This window comes from Myotis daubentonii, chromosome 19 (genome assembly GCF_963259705.1).
Source record: "Myotis daubentonii chromosome 19, mMyoDau2.1, whole genome shotgun sequence".
NCBI lineage: Eukaryota > Metazoa > Chordata > Mammalia > Chiroptera > Vespertilionidae > Myotis > Myotis daubentonii.
Genome location: NC_081858.1, coordinates 8015536 through 8039761, shown reverse-complemented (window position 1 = coordinate 8039761; position 24226 = coordinate 8015536). Strand labels below are relative to the sequence as shown.

Genomic DNA, 24226 nt, shown 5'->3' with positions numbered 1-24226 from the left:
GTAGCCCACATGTGGCTATTTTGAGCACCTGAAATGTGCCGTGTGATTTAGGATCTGAATTTTTCACTTTATTTATTTTAATTAATTTATATTTAAATAGCCTTACTTGGTAGGTGGCTGCCATATTAAATAGTGCAACTTTAGAGTCAAAGTGAGTAAGCCTGGTATCCTATTATTGAAGGCAGTTTTACTAACAAAATATGCCTTTAAGATAGAAGGGTGGCTAATTGACTTAGGCATGAACTCACAGAAAAGAAAAGAAAAAAAGTCCTCTAAATATCAGCCATGTAGGCTCCTAAATACTAAAGGTATACCCCAAAACTGTTTTTGTACTTTAAGACAGCTGAATTTGGGGGTTAGAAATCATTTTTCATGATACACAGGAAAGATAAGTGACAAAAGAATAGAATAGAAAAATAAATAAATCTAGAAATTGCCAAGATTTTGCTTAGTTAAATCTTTAAAAATAAAATAAAAAGTAACTACTCATCACAGATCCCAAACTGCCAATCTCCATATTCCTAGTTTTAAAAGTTCCCTTCTAAATTACTGCCTATATCACATTTTAATCTTTCATTACATTCAGTTTAAAAACTGTTTTACATGGCTGTTAAGTAGCATGTATTTTCGAACAGTATTGTGACATAGTCTTAAGAAGACTATAAAGCAACCTGAGAACAGAACTAATAGTAGCTCTATAAATAGCTACTGAAATAAGTTGAAATAATGAAAAAAAGCTTTTTAAAAATGTTTATTAAATTACATAGATATAACATTTCTCTGAGGAAGCCAAATCTACCACATAATATTGTAGCTCTGAAATTAAATTTTAAAATTTACAAAAAGTCTCCTCTTAGAAACCCATGAGATTAAGTTGCTAATTGGTCAATAATGAGAACTAAGTTAACTTTTATAAATAAAATTGGCGCTATTGTTTTTTTCTATTTAAACAAATATAACTCAAGAATAATAGATTCTTTCACATAAAACCATCAAAACTTGTGAGTATCAGATAATTCAATCCCTCAATTTTCTTTGGTATTTTTATCCAAGTTGGCCTTTTTACTAGAAAGACTTTTTCAAAGGCCAATTACAGATAGTTAAAATTATGCCATAACAGTGCATATGGAACATGTTAAATAAAATTCACTTGTCCAACCTACCATGATATTCAAATTTAATCTCCTGAAGCTCATATAACCAAAACCAAAATAAAACCTTTAAACCTAGCCCCAGCCAGTTTGGCTGAGTGGACAGGGCATCAACCTGCAGACTGGAGGGTCCTGGGTTCAATTCTATCAAAGGCACATGCCTGGGTTGCGGGGTGCATCCCCAGTAAGGGGCATGCAGGATGCAGCCAATCAATGATTCTCATCACTGATGTTTCTATCTCTCTCTCCCTCTCCCTTACTCTCTGAAATCAATAAAAAATGAAATAAAAACAAACAAAAAACTTTAAACTACAGTCTAAGCAAAACACATATAAAGAAAACAGTCAATTATGTTCTGTGCTAATAATAAAATTATACAAAACAACAAGCTTTAAATAATATCAGAATCTCAAGTGATTCCTAAAATTACATAGTCCTTACAGACAACAAAACTACAGCAGAAAGGAGAGAATAGTAATATACATTATCACTTTCCTTCTGAAACCAAAATTCCCAGTACAATCTAAGAAAGTCAAGAGTTGTGCTCAAGGCAACTCCTTGACATGCTTCCATTAGATCAAGTAGAATAATGTCTACTGGGATGTTGCTATGGCAATCAAAGATGGCTATCCTAAAAAGAAAAATGCAATTGCTACTGTCAATTATAGTCTCAATACTAGTACCTAAAAACAAATCCAGTGCTGGAAGAAATGCTATTTCATAAATTAAATATAAAGCCTACTGACTACTACCATAATTTGCATAGTCTGACAAGCTTTTAGAGTTTTAAACTTCAGTTCTCACTCTCCTTCAATAAACCAACCAGATTTCCTTCCCACCAATTCCCTTTCACAAAGATCAAGGGACCAATGGATTGAAGTGGACAGGAAGTGGGGGGAGGGGGAACCCTCCCAGCTATATTAAAAACAAGCCAGGGATTTTTTAACTTTGAATTACTTCCAAATCAAAGGCAAAGGCAAGTATAGAGGGGCAAATAATTGAGAGTTAAAACAGTAACACTCAAATTACTTGCAAGTTTCTTCTGAAATGCATAAATTACATTTTTTAACATTTTATAATTTATTCTTCCTAATTCCTGAATTTGATGCTTCCAACTTACCTGTGCATAATAAACAGTACCAAGTTAGAGTTCCTTTTATTTCAAGGGGCATATTTCTGGTGAATTAATATTTTTTTCTTTCTTTCTTTTTTTTTTTTTTTTTTTTACATATGTCCCCTTTCTGCTCCACCGCCCTTATTGATCCCCACTCTAGCCGCCACCCCGCACCCTGCACACACACCCCCCCCCCCCCCCCCCGCCTTCACCATCCTATTGTCTGTGTCCATGGGTTATGCATACCAGTTCTTTGGCTGACCTCTTCCCACCCACCACCACCTTCCCTCTGAGATTTAACAGTCTGTTCCATGACATATATAATACTTTAAGCCAGCGGTTCTCAACCTGTGGTCGCGACCCCTTTGGGGGTCGAACGACCCTTTCACAGGGGTCGCCTAAGACCATCGCAAAACACATATATAATTACATATTGTTTTTGTGATTAATCACTATGCTTTAATTATGTTCTATTTGTAACAATGAAAATACATCCTGCATATCAGATATTTACATTACGATTCATAACATAGCAAGATTACAGTTATGAAGTAGCAATGAAAATAATTTTATGGTTGGGGGTCACCACAACATGAGGAACTGTATTAAAGGGTCGCGGCATTAGGAAGGTTGAGAACCACTGCTTTAAGCAATAAAGAATTTAAATTTTTAAAAAATCATCTTCAAAGACATGTATCACATGATCTCATTCATATATGGAATCTAATAAACAAAATAAACTGATGAGCAAAATAGTAGCATGGAACAGAGAATTAACTAATTTAATTACAAGTTAGGGGGGAAAAAAAGCCAGAAATGCTTTCTGAAATCGTTGCTCATAAACCCAGATTTTAAAGTTCATATCTAGCAAACACAGCATTACATCTATCCTACTCAGATTGTCTTTATAACCCACCAAAACATACAAACACACCTGGAGGGAAAACTCAGAGCTATCTTTAAAAGTACAATTAAGTCACACAGTAAAAGCGTAGAATTCCTTAGTGATGTAAACTACTCCAATGGATACAAAGTTCTCAAACTACTTTTTTTTAAATTAGTAGGTCAGGTTAAATAACAACTACAAAATATAAAATTATCCTGCCAATATGTTGCAGTCATGGTAACAACAAAAAAAATTAAACTGTTTTCTCACCATCTGACTCATGGAGTTGTGCAATAACTCAGTTCTGAGGGTTAAGAGTCATTAAATAAAACTGGAATTACTCACAAGAAACCATCTTTCTTCACATAAGACTGTCAAAAAGTTTTTTAAAAAAGAAAAAGAAAAAATGTTTTGCAACACCTATTTCAAAGATATGAGGTTGGATAAAATATTTTCAAAGTATTAACTAAAAGCCTAGTTAATACAAAATCAAAATTTCAACACTATATTTATATTCTTCCAAAATCTGGATGAAATATAAATAACACTAAAATTTCTCCCTAGTTAGATACCAACAATATCTATGGAAAATATGATTTTCAGTAATAGCTTGTTTCTCTTGGTGTCCTTCAAACAACTTAAACAGAAATGAGTAAAAATGGTTGGCTCAAAATCACTTCATTCAACATGCTTAAAAGAAAATGAAACAGCCCAGTCCACATAATAACTAAAAACCTTGTATCTAACATTGTAATGTCTATCAAGTGGCCAACTATCTATTTGATTAGCTCTGTACTATTTTATCACTAAAAGGAAAAAAACACACACCTTACACACATAATCTTAGCTGCCCCACAAACATCCTTTTATTGGACTGATAAACTAAATTCAGACTACCTTATTTGAAAATGTAAGCCCACCAATATGGTCTCACATAACTACTATGAAATAGTGTATCCTAATGTTTTCAGGGCACCCTAATTATACAAATTATCAAAGTGTACATTCAAAGGGTGTCATTATGTTTCCTAAAAGAAGCCCAAAAAAACAAAGTGCCTTGCATCATTAAAAAAAATAATAAATAAATCCTCATGACCTCTAAATTAGTATATATAGAACAATGAAAAGTTTTTAGCATTTTTCTGTAATTTTTTAAACCCATAAATTAGTTTAAACTGAAAGTCTGAGGCTTGAAGAAACTTCAGTAAATGATTTGGAAATATTTACCCCTTTATTTTATATCATCCTAATAATTCTTTGAGGTGGGTCTGGCTAGGAGCGGAACTTTTCTTTGAAGATGCATTTATTGGGGAAAGTGATTGTGGGGGACTTAGGGTATTTTAAATTTGTTTATTAATCAGTTCGTTACATTGAGTTAATACAAATTTGCCCTATAATTTGCATTAGCAAAGTCACTTTATGGATCCTATTTCTCCGTTTTTATTTATATATGTATATAAATTGTGTTAAGAAAAACATTTTTTGTACTTTAAATATGAAGTGAGGGAGGAGTGTTTTAACTTTTTATAGTCAACTAGAGGCCCAGTACATGAATTCGTGCATGGGCAGGGTCAGGCCAAGGGCGGTTTGTGGGCCAGCCCCGCCCCTGACAGGGGTGGGAGGGGAGGATAGGCAGCAGGGCCAGCCAGGGGGAGACTGCCCGTGGTTGGCCGGCCAGCTCTGCCCCCTGGTAGAACTCCCAGTTGAACTCCGGTCCAATTCCTGGTCAAGGGGACAATTTGCATATTAGCCTTTTGTTATATAGGACTAGAGGCCCAGTGCACAAAAATTTGTGCATTTGGGGGGAGGGGGTGGTCCCTCAGCCTAGCCTGTGCCCTCTCGCAGTCTGGGACCCCTCAGGGGATGACCACCTGCTGGTTTAGGCCCACTCCCTGGGGAATTGGGCCTAAGCTGGCAGTTAGACATCCCTCTGGCAGCCCGGCAGCCCTCGGGTGATGTCCATTTGCCAGCGGGGAGCAGGACTAAGCTGCAGTCGGACATCCTTAGCGCTGCTGAGGAGGCAGGAGAGGCTCCCACCATCACCGCTGTACTGGCAGCCATCAGCCTGGCTTGTGGTTGAGCAGAGCTCCCCCTGTGGGAGCGCACTGACCACCAGGGGGCAGCTCTGCATTGAGCGTCTGCTCCCTGGTGGTCAGTGTGTGTCATAGTGACCAGTCATTCCCAGTCTTTCTGCTGTTAGGGTCAGTTTGCATATCACCCTTTTATTATACAGGATAGAGGCCTGATGCACAGGTGGGGGCTGGCTGGTTTGCCCTGAAGGGTGTCCAGGATCAGAGTGGGGGTCCCACTGGGGTGCCTGGCCAGCCTGGGTGAGGGGCTGATGGGTGTTTGCAGGCAGGTCACACCCCCTTCAGGGTGAGGGTCCCCACTGGGATGCCTGGCCAGTCTGGGTGAGGGGCTGAGAGCTGTTTTCAGGCTGGCCAAGCCCCCCGGCAATGGAAGCTCCCAGCCTCACCTGTTTATTTATTTATTTATTTTTTTAATTCTGGGGTTTATTTACCTTCCATAATTGAAACTTTGTTGCCTTCAGTGGAGCTCAGAGCCGGCCGAGAAGATTGGCTTCCTCCATCATTGGGGCAACCAAGCTTCCTGCTCGCTTCAGCTCCATGGCTGCCAGCCACCATCTTGGTTGGGTTAATTTGCATATAGTCGCTCTGACTGGCTGGTGGGCGTGGCTTAAGGCATAGCGAAAGTATGGTCAGTTTGCATGTTTGTCTTTTATTAGTGTAGATGATTTAGGTTAGCACAAACAAAACTTTCTATCTCAGTTTTCTCAGTCCTCTCTTGAGGTACTTTACTGCTGGGAATGATTTGCATACATTCCCTTGGTACCAAGAGGTACTATGCAAGGCAACATTATACCAAGTTACTTGCTAGGCTTTCTTTCATAAAATGTAACACAATAAAATCTTTGTTTTATCCAGCATAGCAGGAGAGAAGAAATTAAAATTGTTTTGTTAATAAGAGTCAATCCCTGTTGACCCAGGTGGTATTCCTCTTCTGACTTTCCTTCCCTTTCTCTATTTTATTACCCTGAAAACAACATATTGTTATTTCCATTGTGGTCTGTATTTTGTTGTGTAATTATGTCATTTGGTGTGGTTGGCTAGTTGAGTCAAGATTTGCATTCGGTGTTCAGAAATTCCAGTTGGTAAAGTGCCAGATAACAGAGCTTTCCTGTAAATAGATCACTATTGGATAACTCAGGAAAGATCTCTCTTGTAATCTAATAATATATGATGCTTCATTCAGCAGAAAGTCTGCTCAAAAGAATCTTCCTTGTAGTACATTTAGGTTTTTAAAATGAGGTAAAAATTTTTAAAATTAATTTCTTGGGTATACATATCTTCTCTAGTAGTTGGGCCAAAAAATACAGATTTGGTTATTTATTAATTTATAGCTGATAATTTTCAAATTTTTCTAACCACTATAATTTTTATGTTCTCACTAAAGCGCCTGCCCATTAAAGACTGTCTATCACAGCACTAGAAAAAGGGACTGTCATGAGTACAATATTAATGTGGACAAAACGATGTTTACTCTTTCTTTCATAAAAGAACACTGCAAGTTCGTTTTATCTTGGATCCATCCATTCTTCCACCTAATGTTCAATGAGTTCTGGTAGCTCTTCCAGTCTTCTTTCTATTGGTTCCATTTCTGTAATTTATTTCCACTGATGTTTTGTGACAGTTAACTATAATACCAATCAAGATTTATTTTCTAGAATATTTGAATAATGCGTAAGTGGCATAGTACCCAATTTTAAACATTAAATATGTAATGTGGGCACCGAATTTCAAGTGAAATTGCATTAAAACATAGGATAACTGTTTTATTGTCCATTTTGAAAGTGAGAAACTTAAATATTGAAAATAATCAAACTGCAATGACAGCATTCTAACCCAATTTTAGTTAATTGGTTTGTATTATTTTATCTATTATATGTTTTAAATAGCAGTTACTTTTGTTTATTTGTATCTACTTTATGGTGTAAATGTTAAATCGTGATAGCTTTTGCTACGAACTCTGAAACACTTAATTTTTAGAGCAGAATATATATTTCAGGGGGAAATTTGTTTTACTTGAATTTAGAAGTAATGTCAGAAAATGTTAAGCATGTCCTTTTTTAGAAAATATAAGGTTTCTAATTGTCTTATTACCATGGTAATTCAAGTTAATTGGAAGTATTCAACTGCAATCTTGAATTATAAAATTGGGATGCATATATATGCATATATATCAGAGTCTCATGTAAAGTAAATGAGCAGTTAGTTACCTGGTGGATTTTTTTTTCCCATAACTGGTTTAACCCACACTTCCACAACGAACTTAGCTTCAGGAAATAGCTGAAAATTATTAAAAGATTTTATTTTCTTTCTTGGTCAGAAAAATGTTTCTAGAGTCTCTGAATGCACCATCCATGCCAGCTTAAAAAAAAAAGATCACTCAAAATATTCAGGTTCACATGTTAACTCTCTTTAGAGGGAGTTGCCATACCTCACAATTCAAAGTGTATTCTATAGATCAGTAACATTACACTGAAATGTAATTACAATTTACTATGCAGCAAAAATTCAAGAAAAGTAACCTACAGTGTCTACTTACCTTTGTATAGGCAATTGCTTAAGTTACTCTGCTTTTAACATTTGTACTTAGACAAAATGCTTATGTATGTATAGGAGTGTCACAGTGCGACATGCTGCTAGGCCAGACACAAAGTATTAAAATTATTTTGTGAAGACTGGTGATTGTATTAAAACTATTGTGCCATTGTACCTCAAAACAAAACAAAACAAAACAAAACAAAGGGTATCATTATCATATATGTACAAATCGCACTAATATAATAGGTTAATTCCTTTTCAATGTTCCAATAAGAAGGTTTCAGGGGAAGGATGGTTAAAAATATTTTATTTTTGCTTCAGTTATTATCAATAATCTATAATATTGACTATATGTTTAATATTTATATATGATTACTATATTATTATATTTAAATATATATTAACTAGGGGCCCGGTGCACGAATTTCGTGCACTGGGTGTGTGTGTGTGGGGGGGAGTGTCCCTCAGCCCAGCCTGCCCCCTCTCACATACTGGGAGCCCTCAGGCGTTGACCCCCATCACCCTCCAATCGCAGGATCGGCCCCTTGCCCAGGCCACCCTCATTTCCCCCCATCACTGGTTCTGCCCCCAGCCCAGGCCTGATGCCTCTGGCCCAGGCATCAGGCCTGGGCAGGGGACCCCCAGACCCCTCCGATTGCTGGCTCTGCCCCTTGCCCAGGCCTGATGCCTCGGCCAGAGGCGTAGACCCCCATCACCCTCCGATCGCCTGATTGGCCCCTTGCCCAGGCCTGACGCCTCTGCCAGAGGTGTCAGGCTTGGACAGGGGACCCCCATCTCCCCCCCGATCACTGGCTCTGACCCCTGCCCAGGCCTGAGGCCTCTGGCCCAGGAATCATGCCTGGGCAGGGGACCCCCATCTCCCTCTGATCGCTTGCTCCACCCCCCGCCCAAGCCTGACGCCTCTGACCCAGGCTTCAGGCCTGGGCAAGGGGACCATCATATCCCCCCAATCCCCGGCTCCACCCCCCACCCAGGCCTGATGCCTCTGGCCCAGGCATCAGGCCTCGGCCGGAGGAGTTGACCCTCATCACCCTCCGATCACCAATCACCGGATCGGCCCCTTGACCAGGCCTGAGGCCTCCGGCAGAGGTGTCAGGCTTGGGCAGGGGACGCCCAGCTCCCCATGGTTGCAGGCTCCACCCCTGCCCAGGCCTAACGCCTCTGGCCTAGGCATCAGGCCCGGGCAGCAGGGACCTGCAGTGGCAGCGGGGGGCGCGGCCATCGCGCGGGCTCCGCCCCTGCCCCTGCAGGACGCCTCTGGCTGAAGCGTCCGGCCCGGGCAGCGGGGACCCGCAGCTGCAGCGGCCCTGCGATCGTGGGCTTTGCTTTAGGCCCAGGCAAGGGACCCCTAGCTCCTGGGACTGCCAGCTTCGACCGTGCCCAGCTCCCATCGCTGGCTCCACCCCTACTTCCTGCTATCACTGGCTAGGGCAGAAAAGGCACCTGATTCTCCGATCATGGCTGGGGGGCAGGGCAAAGGCGGCCCCAGGGCCGCCTTTGCCCTGCCCCCCAGCTCTTAGCTCCCCCCTGGGTTTCCGATCACTGTCAGTGGCAGGGGGCTTCTTCCTGCTTTCCCTTTCGCCTCCCTGCATTGTGCCTACATATGCAAATTAACTGCCATCTAGTTGGCAGTTAACTGCCAATCTTAGTTGGCAGTTAATTTGCATATAGCCCTGATTAGCCAATGAAAAGGGTAGCGTCGTATGCCAATTACCATTTTTCTCTTTTATTAGTGTAGATATTATATGAATGAAATTGTCTAAGTGATAATCAATACTTTCCTTAAGTAAAAACTGCCTAGTATCTTTCTTTCAGAAATGACAAAAGCATATTTACAGGCAATTTTTCTCAGGAATGTTGGAGAAATGTGTCACCAGACATTCCATGTAACCTTCAAAGTCTTTGCCCACTGTCTAAGGGTTAAAGCCAAGGAAGTCTTAGACAGTATGATTCCTATTTACATATCTATACAGACTCAACCACCTTCCCCTATTCTGTCTCCTCTTCTACCACATAGCCTATAAGCCCTGAACACACCGAGTTACTCAGCTTCAATCCAATTCAATTTTGCCTCTCCTATTAAAAATGTAAAATCCTAAAATTACTGGAATCATATCTTTCTTTTATGTCCACAATGCCTACCACAGTGTTTAGGAAAGAGCATTTGTCCAATGTATGTTTAATTGATAAAATGTGAATCCAGCCTCTTTTCCTACACTTCAGGTTGATTAATTTTAATATGGATATCTATAAATTAAAACTCACACAAAAGTTCAATATTTAAGGATAAAAAAACTAGATGTGATTAAACATATACAAAACAGCTATTTAATGGTATGTCACCAAAAATAATGAAACAGACTCCTAATATTCTTACCACCAGCTTCATTGCTCCAACTTATTTAACATATTGCAATCCAGATTAGCCTTTCTAACTACTCAAGACTCTCAAAGATCCCATTAATGGTCTACTGAATGGTAGTAATGCTTTAAATGCAATAGACATGATCTAATTTGAGCTATCTTTCTTTTTAAAAAAAAAAAAAAAAGTCTTTTCTTTTTTTAAATATATTTTAATTGATTTCAGAGAGGAAGGAAGAGGGAGAGAGAGAGACAGAAACATCAATGATGAGAATCATTGATCAAATACCTCCTGCATGTCCCACACTGGGGGTTGAGCCCACAACCCGGGCAAGCGCCCCAACTGGGAATCGAACTGTGACCTCCTGGTTCATAGGTCAACACTCAAATACTGAGCCACGCCAGCCAGGCCTAAACTACCTCCTATTTCTTCCTCTTCGCTTTTCCACACCCCTCTCAACAGCCAAGCTGACATTCTAGCTATTGTGCCTTTATACTTGTTAGTCACTTACTAGACTATCTTTTCTTCTTCCTGTCCCTGAAACCTCCATGTCCCAATTCAACTCTCTAAAGCATCATTTTAAATGTCACTTCCTCCAAACACTTGCTTATTATCTGGGTAACTTCAGGTCATTTCCACTCTTCCAAATTCCCAGGCACTTTATCTGTACCTCCAGGTTCCGACCACACACGTGACAAAGTGCACTGTTACTGCTGATAGTCACACTCCTACCACCATCTAAACAACTTCAAGAATCAATGTCTGTCTCAGAAAAGAAGGGGACAGAGATGCTTCTGGATGCTATGTAAAGCAGTTGGAAAGAGGGAAAACCATGGCAAAGACTGCTCAAGAATACAGAAGTTTAGTTTAAAACTGTACTGATTAGTGGCATAAATACTGAGAGATTATGAAAGGTCACTTTACTGGTCAATATAAGAAGCATGCAGCCATGCTGAGATTTGAATCCATCCTCTTTTGTTCCATACTCACAAACATTCTATTCAAGGTAAAGGATACAAGCTGGTCAAAAGAAATTTGGTGGTGGTGTAAGAGATGATAATTGTAGCAAAGACCAACATGCAGTTGCTATGCTTGATTTGACATTGAAAATACCCAACAAAGATGTATCTAACTACAAGAGAGATTTGGTATGTGTGATATGCAAAAAAAAAAAAAAAAAAAGTCATAATAATATATGTGAATATCATATCAGCAAAGTTGATATTAAGAGAATACTTTTATTAAAATCCATTGTTTTTCACTAGAAAAAAACTTTAATTCTTTAGCATTTTTATATACATTACTAGGGGCCCGGTGCACGAAATTCGTGCACTGGGTGTGTGTGGGGGGGGAGTGTCCCTCAGCCCAGCCTGCCCCTCTCACATACTGGGAGCCCTCAGGCGTTGACCCCCATCACCCTCCAATCGCAGGATCGGCCCCTTGCCCAGGCCTGACGCCTCCGCCAGAGGTGTCAGGCTTGGACAGGGGACCCCCATCTCCCCCCGATCGCTTGCTCCACCCCCCGCCCAAGCCTGACGCCTCTGACCCAGGCTTCAGGCCTGGGCAAGGGGACCATCATATCCCCCCAATCCTCGGCTCAGGCCCCGCCCAGGCCTGATGCCTTGGCCAGAGGAGTTGACCCTCATCACCCTCCGATCACCAATCACCCGATCGGCCCCTTGACCAGGCCTGAGGCCTCCGGCAGAGGTGTCAGGCCTGGGCAGGGGACCCCCAGCTCCCCATGGTTGCAGGCTCCGCCCCTGCCCAGGCCTAACGCCTCTGGCTGAGGCATCCGGCTCGGGCAGCGGGGACCCGCAGCTGCAGCGGCCCCGCAATCGTGGGCTCCGCTTTAGGCCCAGGCAAGGGACCCCTAGCTCCCGGGACTGCCAGCTTCGACCGTGTCCAGCTCCCATCGCTGGCTCCACCCCTACTTCCTGCTATCACTGGCCAGGGCGGCAAAGGCGCCTGATTCTCCGATCATGGCTGGGGGGCAGGGCAAAGGCGGCCCCAGGGCCGCCTTTGCCCTGCCCCCCAGCTCTTAGCTCCCCCCTGGGTTTCCAATCACTGTCAGTGGCAGGGGGCTTCTTCCTGCTTTCCCTTTCGCCTCCCTGCATTGTGCCTACATATGCAAATTAACTGCCATCTTGTTGGCAGTTAACTGCCAATCTTAGTTGGCAGTTAACTGCCAATCATAGTTGGCAGTTAATTTGCATATAGCTCTGATTAGCCAATGAAAAGGGTATCGTCGTACGCCAATTACCATTTTTCTCTTTTATTATATAGGAGGATTTGTATACTGTATTGTGTTTACCACCCCAAGTCAATTCTTTCCAACACCACTTATTCCCCCTTTATCCCACACCCCCCCCTACTCCTTCAACAACAAGATTAGTAAAGTCCTATCATCATCTTCCTCCCTTCAAAAAAAAAAAGTTCATGTCTAGCTCATCTTTCAATCATCCCATGGTAATGGCATCTTAAAAAGGAGAAAACTCAAACTTAGTTGACTAAACATTTTAAATTCAAGACACAAATCCCTGATGTCACAGCAGGAACAACAACTTGGAGGATAAAACATGAACAGAGCAGTACTACCACTATCAAGAGCATTTATCCCATTGCATTGTGTACTTCTCTAACTGTCCTACTATAAACTCCAAAAGATCCAAGAACTGAGTTGTCCATTTACCAGTGAATGCCAAATACCTTGCACATATCTGGCCCATGTTCAAAGTACAATAGTACCCGAAGACTGAATAAACAAAAAGACACAGTCAGAGGAAAGAAAACCCACTTAAAACCTCACAAGCATACTGAGAATTGTTAAAAATAAGGTGCACTAAATTCAAATTGTCATTAATTAAATTTCTGGGGGAAATAAACTAATTATATATTTCAAACTTCTAGAAAGCAGTGACCATGTTATTCTCAGCTCACTGCACAGTGCCTAATACTCAATAAATACTTGTTGAACTGAATTCCATACTTCCCTCCTCCTCCAAATATAAAAGATTTGGTAACATGTCTATCTAATTAGCCTCTAATTAAGTCTTTGCCAGTTCATTTTAGGAACTACTGAATTATATTTTAACCCAGAGAAATTCAAAGATCAAATTTATCTCACATAATACTTTTTAAAAAAACTAAAACCTAGAATATATATGTGAATATCAGAATAAAAGATGGGATTTAAATTTTTACAAATTTTCCTAAATGGTATCCTTAATCTAGTTCTATACGTAAAAAACACGAAACTCTTTAAATCTATCATTTAATACATTAGGCAATTATTATCCACTGCCCCTAAATATAACAAAATCAGGATCAGTTTTTACTCTGTTCAAAACAACAGGCACTTGAAGACAATCCCTGAAATGCCAACAATTATAATTATGTCACCTAGCCAACAGCAAAAAACAACACACACACACACACACACAAAAACATGCTTTTTATATCCCACATGCCTTTATCCTGACTTTGGAATTCAGTTCAGTACTCCATGTACTTTTTGGTATTTTGCAGAAACTCAATCTTCAGAAAACAGCTTCATACTTAACACACCAACATTTTTTCTTATGACATTAAGACCATTTTGAGAAAAGGATAATGAAGTTGTAAAATATTCTCCAATATCAAATTTCTCCTCCAAATAACCCAAGACAAATTCTGTAATTTAATAGAGTACTTATCAGCATTATGCAAAGCACTTAAGACTAGAAGTAAAATAGTCTCGATGCTGGTTTTTCCACAGAAATGACTACATTTAGAATTCAATGGTAATTTATATTTTCCTCACTATTTTCATAAATGCAAAAGCCCACAAAGGATGGCTTTAAAGAAATTTTCAATTATATAAGGAACACAAATGAATTTTTCAATGACCTAAACAAACGTGTACCTTAAGAATTTGTATCTTACAAGTTAGAATGAAAAGTGTCGATGAATATTTAAGGTATAAATGCCAATTCTAGCTCGGCCAGTGTGACTCAGTGTTTAAGCGTCAACCTATGAACCAGATCACAGTTCAATTCTGGATCAGGGTACATGCCTGGTTGCAGCTCCATCCCCAGTAGGGGACATGCAAGAGGCAGAATATCAATGATTCTCTGTCATCATTGATGTTTTTATCTCTCTCTCCCTGTTCCTTCCTCTATGAAATCTAGGCCAAATCTATGGATCATTTTAGTCAGTCAAAATTGTTGGGAGCAGATAGAATAGCAATAATAAAGAGATGGACATTTTAGTTTTATTTTTCCTATAAATAATTGGACTTATTTTCAATTTATACAGTGCTAAATTTTGAAAGTATATAAAAATGAAGTAAAGAGGAAGGTGACTATTCACAAATATAAAAAATTAAATTATATTATACATTTCTGCTACATTTTTAATAAGTACAGGAAACTGTTAAAGGTGAAGACAAATGTCTATTTCCACAGTGTTTCAGTATTATAACAAACTATTTATGAGATAAACTTTAGATCAGAAAACAAATATTAAAATGAAGAAATAAATTTATTTCAAAAGAAAATAAAGATTTCTATATCTGACTCATTCATGTTATGAATCTTTAAGTGATCTTTGGGACTTCTTTATAAAGGGGCATATGAATATAAAGATTGATTCATTTTTTTATGTTCATAATGTGACCTGCCTTATCCAGTTTGGCTCAGGGGATAGAGCATCAGCCTACAGACCAAAGGGTCCCGGGTTTGATTCTGCTCAGGGGCACATACCTTGGTTGCAGGCTCCTCCCCGGCCAGGGCCCTGGTCAGGGCGGATGCAGGAGGCAACCAATCGATGTTTTCTTCTCACATCGATGTTTCTCTCTGTCTTTCCCTCTCTCTTCCACTCTCTCTAAAAGATAATGGAAAAATATCCACGGGTGATGATTAAAAAAACAAACAAACATAATGTGACCTGAGTTAAAATCCCTGAATAACCATCAAACCAAACCTTCAGAGCATTCATCTATTGTATACATATAACTTTAAATTTTTATGGTTAGCATTTATATCATTTCCATGGCAAAATTATTTTTAGAGTCCAATGTTAATACCAAAATTGAACTACAGTTCTTTTTCAAGAAGTGTTCAAACTTTTAATGCTTAAAAACTAAATTTCAGAAAGCTGCTCTAAAATTAACTTGAGCTGCCAAATAGCTTTTCATGTGAAATAGCAAAAATATAAATAAGCTACCTACACGGACTAAAACTACAATACGTAGATTACCTTAGCTGTTAGTGCTATTATAAACTGATAAATCTTTTCACAAAATACATATCCAATAATCATGAATACTTTTTAATCTCTATAAAATAATAATTTCAATTATTGTTCCAATGACAATATGCTTTTCCCAAACTCTTTTTCCTTCCACTCAGAGACCTAAAAAACAATCAAACTATAAACTGATTATTTATATAGCCAACATCCAGATTGTCCACTCTCTTTCAGCAGGCTATCTAAATACATAGACTGGGTTTTAGAAGAGGCTATAACCAGTCAAGCCTGCTTTGATATACCAAAATTGGCAAAGATTAAATTTTGTAGTCCATATACTTGAAAATTAATTAACCAAATAAGTTAGGTAAATTTTTAGGCACAATACTTAACCTTGAGAAAACTAAAAGGCTGGAAAACGCTGTGTGGTCTGCTCTTTGAATAAAGCATCTCAATGAATATATTTATTAGACTAAAGTCAGTGATTACTTTGAAGTCCCTCTTGTCACTAGTGTTCAACTAGTTAAATTAGGTTTCAGTATGGTAAAGACTGCTACTTATTTCATGACTACTAAATCTATCCTACCTTTTACATAAAAATGAACTTCATAAACACAAAAGATGCAAAAACGAATCAGCAAATCTTAAATTTCTCCCTGTAAATCATTTAAGATTCAAAAAGAAAAAATAATTTCAAAACTACTTTCCACTCCAAGACTGATCATCAAGCACACAGCATGAAACCATGATGCCTAGCACATAAGAAGTGAATTATAAATATTTGATGATTGTCTGGTTTCTAGTTTCAACATATAAGTATTTCAAACCATCATGTATTCTTAGTTTATTTTACTATAAAATTAGGCACGATAAATATAAAAACTATTCTGCACATAAAAAAACAAGTGTGGTAAAGAAAATAGCGTTAATATGGCATGGAAGATGAATTTGGAATAGTAACCTTTGCTCATCAAATATCCCTGCTAAGTCTGAAATATGTAATAGTTAAAACACTCTGGTCAGTTGATAATTAACATATACCACCCACATAGTATAATTTTCGAGGATCAAATCATAATTCCCTATTTGAAACAATATTAAGACATCATTTTAATATTTTACTCTAAAAATCCATTTGGGAGCAATGTCATACTAGTAGATATTATCAATTATCCTTGCACAGTTAAAGCCAGCAAATGATCAATTATAAAACCATTTTTTTAAATCAAATGCCTACATAATTAAGACTATACTGATAATGTCGGGTGAAAAAAAGAAGCCAAATTTTATCTACAATTAGAAATTATTACCAAAACTATGAATTGTAACATAAACTGATGAAGATTTAAATATTTTGACACTGTGGAGTTCATTAAAGGAAAAGTATGACTATGAAATGCACTTACACAACATTTAAATCTATGAGCTTTTCATATTCACTGCCTGTTACATCATAAAATAAAGCTGTAATCTCCATACTATAGATAAGAACAAAAGATGAGCTAATCTAAATGACTTCTCTATGAGAACAAGAAGAGGTACAATATGAACACTTGGTCTTATTGTGGTTACTTACCATTCACTTATGGTATCTAGCTCTTCAAAGGTAAAAGATAAAAGAATGGTAAATTTCTTCCTGGCCTCTGTCCCATTTTGGATATATGAGCGTGGATAGGAAGGAGTAATCCACAATCCATGACCTATGATTCTGCTGAAAGCCAGCTGAGCTAAGGTCACCAATGGAAAAAAAGAATGATAGATGGTTCCTGGTCACGAGGTGTGATTCACTAATGATGGGAGGACTCTTCAAACATTCTCTGGGAGATTCCACATGTTACCAAACTGAAATCACACCTTAATACAGGAAATCTGAGCTACTGTGGGTATATGTGCAAGCGTGTTTGCAAGCATCTTTGGAGGGAACAGATCAACTTTGCTAAGTCTTTGAAAAATGCCATTTTAAAATTACAGAACTTGCAAACTACTACCTTGCTATCTCAAATATTTAGAAAGTAGATGAAACCACAAGGCTATTTTTATAACAATAGAAAAAGTATACTAACAATAAAAAATATCTATTAAGGATTTCATTGAAAATGTTGGCCTAAATCATATACTAACTCATTCTATCATGTAATGTATTTAGCTATGGTATTAAATTAGGTAGTAATTAATTTGGGATTTCAGGGTCAGAGGGAGAAAGCTCAATGACAGCTTTCCTTCATTTGTTTCTATAGTGAAACATGTAGTTCCCAGAGAGCCACAGCAAAGCAACATAATCATTTATATGTAGCAAATATCAACTCTAGTGTTGAGCTGCCAATTTATAACACAAGTAGGAAAGCCAAGGTCATTCAATCCATGATGTATTTACAAGTTAATAAGGTTTCTGGCATATGAATATTATTATACTCTTTTACCCATAAATAACACTGTTCCATAATCCCTGTTCTACAGGACAATTAGAACACAAACTTTTTGCCAATTGCTCAATCTACCTGTTACCTACAACACTAATAAAAATAATTTATAAAAAATAATTTTAATAAAACTTTTTAAATTAAATTCTAGACTATTAGAAAATAAGCAACTATAAAAAAGCAAGAAAATTATATTATGTCTTTTCAATTATGTGGTTAAAAGGAAATCAATTCATCAAGAATTGTAGTCATATACTCCACTTAGAACAGTCTCCTGTAACAACAGCATGTTTTTCTATGTGATCCAGAATACTGAGAGGACTTCAAGGTATCCAACAGTACTAGAATGATGATCTTTACACAAACTCTATTACACTCATTCATTTACTAATCAATGTATTCAACAAATATGTGCAATACAATGATAGGCAAAAGTCACATGCAGGTCCTGCCCATCCAGGCTGTTTATAGCCTGCTGGGAGCTTCCCATCTAGACCTTTCAAAAACTCTCAAAACCTCCAATTACCTAATAAGTACAAACGTCTTAGCACACATATGCATTTTCAATCAACTTCTCATCTTTAACTCTCACTCCAATAAATATTTCAAACTTTCCTATTCTATATCCTTACATATGCAATTCCATATATGTAAAATGCCCTTGCCCTGACATAGCCATATATCCAAATAGCTAAAGTCTACCCATTCTTTAAAAGCTCAGTTCAAGAATCACCATCTCCTCAAAGCTCTACCTCCTTCCATAGAACTTCAATCATATTGTGGCTCTCTTTAAGACATCTGTAATAATGCTCTGTGTACATATGCTATCTCCCCTATGAGACTGTCAGCTTCTGAAAAACAGAGTATGTTTTTGATTCATTTCTCTATTCTGCATAGCACCTAACACAATGTAGACACAATAAATATCTGTTGAATACCATGTTAATTATAAATATGAAAGATCAAAAAACAGTGATAACACTTTATAAAGCTCAAAAAATTATTTTAAAACATCCTTCTTAGCCTTGTTTCATCATTGTTACACAATACTATACATTTACATGTGTGGGCAATGCGCTGAATCAATACTAACCCCAGGACATCACATGAAAATATGTTTGTCCTCCTTAGTATCTTCTAGCTCACTGCCCCAACCATACTGGTAAGCAAATTCATATCTGTGCATGTCTGGACTAATCACTGATAATGGTATATTTCAGTCACTTAACCTTTTTTTGTAAAATGGTATGTGCATAAGGAGGATGGGTTAGGGGAATGGGAAAATGTACATTTAAATCTGTTTGCCGGCTCAAACTGAGCTCTGGTTACTGAAGCTTTTACTGGAGCAATGGGAATAACTGGCCCAGCCACATTTGCTACTCAAGTCAGGAGCCCCTGTTTCTTTGTTGTATTCTTCGTGAAACCAATAAATGGCACGATAAATTTTTCCATAATAGAGTCATTGTCAACAAGTATGATTTCCTCTCTAAGCAATCAGAGTTGTGTGTAATTTGTCCAAGGATACCAAGGCAGACAGCCTTTCCATTATTAATATCTGCTAGACTACTTTTTTTTAAAATATATATTTTATTGATTTTTTACAGACAGGAAGGGAGAGGGATAGTTAGAAACATTGATGAGAGAGAAACATCAGTCAGCTGCCTCCTGCACACCCCCTACTGGGGATGTGCTCAGCAACCAAGGTACATGCCCTTGACCAGAATCGAACCCAGGACCCTTCAGTCCACAGGCCAACGCTCTATCCACTGAGCCAAACTGGTTAGGGCATGCTAGACTACTTTTTTAAAGATTTAAAATATAATGCCTGAAACTGAACTAAGAGTATCTAAATTTTTCTTTTAGACTAAATATATTTCATGTCAATAACATGTCCTCTAAAAACAGCAAATATCACCCTGGCCGGTTTTTCTTGAGTTTGATTCTGTTCAAGGACACATACCTCAGTTGCAGGCTCGATCCATGGCCCCGGTTGGGGCATGTTGGGGAGGCAACCAATTGATGTGTCTCTCTCACATTGATGTTCCTCTGTGTGTGTGTGTGTGTGTCCCCTCCCTTCCACTCTCTAAAATTCAATGGAAAAATATCCTCGGGTGAGGATTAACAAATTATAAAAGCAAACATCAAAACTGCTTACATTAAAACAAGTCCATTATTACCTATGGGGGGAAAAAATCATACTGCCCTTATTTGGGCAGTCATTCCACAAATATTTACTTATTTCCTACTGATGTCAGAAAGTAAGCCTTCAAGATTAGCAAAAAGCCTTACCTGGTTTGGCTCAGTGGATAGAGCATCAGCCTGTGGACTGAAGGGTCCTGGGTTTGATTCCGGTCAAGGGCACATGCCCAGGTTGCAGGCTGGATCCCCAGTAGGGGGCATGCCAGAGGCAGCCAATCAATGATTCTCTCTCATCATTGATGTTTCTATCTCTCTTTCCCTCTCCCTTCCTCTTTGAAATCAATAAAAATATATTTTAAAAAACACTAGCAAAAAAAATCTTGCCTCCCCCCAACCAAGGCTAGCAAAGTCATAAATAAAAGTACTTTGTAAAATAGAAGATATTCTATATGACATTACATGAAACAGGAGGAAGAAATTATAACAGATTTGTGATCACTCTAACCTTCATTTTACCGATGTACACAAAATCTTTTCCAACACAAAAACACATCATCTTTACCTAATTTTTATCTTATTCTTAAATTTTTTTAAATCAAACTAATTCTGCTGCATGATTAACTACAAACTGCAGGGTATTATTCTACCACAATAAGCTGGCAACCAGCTCTTATTCAGTTGCACTATCACAGCACACAAAAAAGAACTAATTGTGATCATGTGGATATTGTGTAAGCCCTTTAGTTCAATCCTAGATGGGCCTCAAGAGGATAATGCTTATTCTGTTGAACTCACTGCCAAATCACAATCTGAAAGAGCCAGGATCAAAACAAGACCCAATTATAGAAAGAATCTATTTTACCAATGTCAGGTTTATAAGAAATAGGTATGTGGCCCAGTACTTGTGGAAAATTGTTCAAAAATATTTACATAGATAGAGCTTTAAAGAAAATTATCGAACACTTACTTGCCATAAGGATATTCAATGAAAATCTCTTCAGGTAACATCAGGACAGAAGCTCAGTCATGAAATACTTAAAGTAACAGAATCCAATTTTCATAATTCTCTAGTGATTAAAACAAATTTCTAAATTGTTAGGATCTTTTGGGAGAGGGGAGAAGAAGCATACTTATGTGTTTCTAGCATTAAAATGTTTTTTTAAAAAGAATTTAAGCCCAGCGGGTATGCCTCTGTGATTGAGCATCCACCCAGAAACCAAGAGGTCAAGGTTAGCTTCCTGGTCAGGGCACCAAGTCATGGTCTTTTCCTAAGCTTCCATTTCCCTTTGGCTATGCTAATGACAACAGTATAAATGGGAGAGGACATTCACTGAGTCCTTTCAATGAATGACAGCCCACAGAGAGCATTCCAAACTTCTTCCTTTCTTAAAAAATCCAAGTTTTATTTAGGGACTTCTTATTTCACTTCCTATATAAAAAAAACTCTAAATAGTAAGACTGATCTGATGCCATCTGAATATGTCAGCAATAAACCTGCTTGTAAATTTTGAAGCAAAAGTTGTTTTTCTCTGTAAACGCAATTTTATATCCCTACCACATTCACTTTTAATGTTCAAACATATCTTTTCTAGGATTAATTAGGCCCTTAAATTTTAGTAATACCTAGATGTTTTCTCCAATTTACCATATTCAGATTCTTACATGAACCTCCCTGAATGAGATAAAACAAAGAAATTGTTTTACTGGGCAAAGAAATCTATGCCACTTTCATGTACAAGAACCTCTTCTAAATCTTAAAGTTATCTATTAAAGAACAAGATTTTGAAATAAAATATACACAAACAAAGGAAGAAAGAATACAAGAGGCTACCCTTAAAATTGCTAGGCTAAATACTTGGATTTCAGTCACAATGTCTATCACAAAAATTTTATTTAAATATCAAGGGGGAAAAAACAAATAGCTAATTACCTAGATTTAGTTTAATTTTCAACACTACTTATTCCATTACTGGGGGTTTTATTCAGGTTTACTTTATACATGTAGGTGAGTTTATATCAATTCAAAAATATTAAACCATAATGCCTATACGAAGCAAAACATAAATGTCCCCCACCAATCACCTGATTAGATTTAACACTTCCCTAAAGCAACAACCTTTAAATTATAATTTTTTACCAACTGTTTAATTTTCATTTTATTAGAACGTAAGCCCTTTACATGCTATTTCACCACAATTGCAATATAAATGTCTCATTTTTCATAGAAAAAACTAATTACATGGTTCAGTAAGTTGCCTGTGGTAACACATCGATTTTATTTACATTCAAAAGTTAGACTTTAGCTTGTTCTCTCAATTTCAAGCACATTTGGCTTAATTATTCCATCTAATCCATTAGATCTTTTTTCTAGATATTATGTTTTATTGAATTTATTGGGGTGACATTGGTTAACAAATAATCCATTAGATCTTTTTTTATTCTTCATATGAAAAAATTCTGAAATCATTATGATCTTAGCATAATATTACAATAAAAAAATTTATTGCTTACCAAAGTCTTAATATTTATTTCATTCTATCCATTAAGGATATAATTTATAATTTTCTACTAAATCTAATATTTCAGTACAATGCACTACAATCATTTGGGTAATCATCATACTAATTATGTAATTTTAGCAAAATAATTCTTTCAAAATAAACACAGGAAATACAACAAAAGTTACTTTTTTTTAAATGTATATTTTATTGATCTTTTACAGAGAAGAAGGGAGAGAGATAGAGAGTCAGAAACATCGATGAGAGAGAAACATCGATCAGCTGCCTCCTGCACACCTCCCACCGGGGATGTGCCCGCAACCCAGGCACATGCCCCCGACCGGAATCGAACCCGGGACCCCTCAGTCCACAGGCCGACGCTCTATCCACTGAGCCAAACCGGTTTCGGCAACAAAAGTTACTTTAAAGTCAGAAATCTTATATCAAGACTTGAATAATTTAGATCCCAGTAAAAAGAAGGAACAGTTACTTTATAAACTATTTAGACCTAGCTACCATTTACCACTGGGCATTTTGCCCCTACACTGACAGCAAAGCTGATTCCTAAGATTTCTAATACTAATATTGGACAATCATTCTTTATAAGTGGATAGATATCTTCCTATTACAATTTTCAATTGTTTTAATCAAAATGAAAAGGGAACTCTGGCTGGGTAGCTTAGTTAGTTGGAGCATCGTCCCAATACGCCAAGGTTTTGGGTTCGATTTCTGGTCAGGGTACATACAAGCATCAACCAATGAATGCATAAGTGAATGGAACAACCAATCAATGTTTCTCTCTCTCTCTCTCTCTCTCTCTCTCTCTCTCTCTCTCTCTCTCTTCCCCCTCTCTCTCAAATAAATAATTTCTTTTAAAATGAAAAAGGGTAGCACATAATTTTAAAATAAAATTGCACATTTATAGCGAATGTTCTTTATAGAACATACACAAAATAAAATGGATTTTTGTACCTCCTTAGGAATTAGAAACAAAAATAATAATGCCAATTTTAACTGGGTTTCAATCTTTCCACATTATCAGATCACTTAAAATGTTAAGTATTTTTATAAGTCAACCTCTAGGAGTTATGTTATATTAGAACTATATACGACAGGCTTCATTCATTCAACAAACATTACTAAGTACATACTAGACTCTATACAATACTTCTCCTTCTGGGCTAGGGACTCTTAATGATTTGGGTCAAGTCATTGCCAGTCCCTAGAAGTCTGTACTTGCTCTTTGTAATATTTTGGGACTTCAAGATTGCGTATCTTTCCTACCACTGACTAATAGGCAATGAAATGGCCAGAAGATTGTGTTTATAAAATGATTTTGTTTGGTTGATGAGAAGTCAATTTAGCGTTCTATATTAATCTCTAAAATTCAAATTGAAAACGTGGAAAAGAATTTAGTCAAGAAAGAAGTTAAAATAAAATTGCAAAGACTATTCAGTACATAATCACTGGTATTTTTAAATTTAAATAAATCTGTATCCTAAACTAAACAGAATATTTAAGTTCACAGTTCAATTTAGAATAAAATAATTTATTAAATACTAAGGTCTTCCTACTCATACTCATCTTGTGTATGATACTCCTAATTCTTTATTTTTCTGATCAGAGACCTACAATGCCTCAAAATTTATCAAATTAAATCCAAATTCCTCACCCTTGCTTCAGTGTACTCCACACTTTGCCCCCCACCCCTTCCCAGGCTTTCAGTCTCCCTGATTATTTCAGTCATACCCCAAGCTCTGGGCAAACCGGCTCTCCCCATAATT

General features: G+C 37.5%; 1 protein-coding gene across 4 annotated transcripts in view; it reads right to left on the bottom strand.

The window, feature by feature from the left end:
* MED13L (mediator complex subunit 13L) overlaps positions 1-24226 on the bottom strand; it is a 286174-nt gene that overhangs the window by 218757 nt on the left and 43191 nt on the right. The window contains exon 2 of one of the 4 annotated variants that reach the window (XM_059676955.1): positions 20912-21011. The exons of the other annotated variants lie outside the window; for them this stretch is intronic. Within the exon in view, the coding sequence (XP_059532938.1) occupies positions 20912-20918 (7 nt within the window). The 5' untranslated portion in view covers positions 20919-21011. The remainder of the gene's footprint in view (positions 1-20911; positions 21012-24226) is intronic. 4 annotated transcript variants of the gene reach the window in all.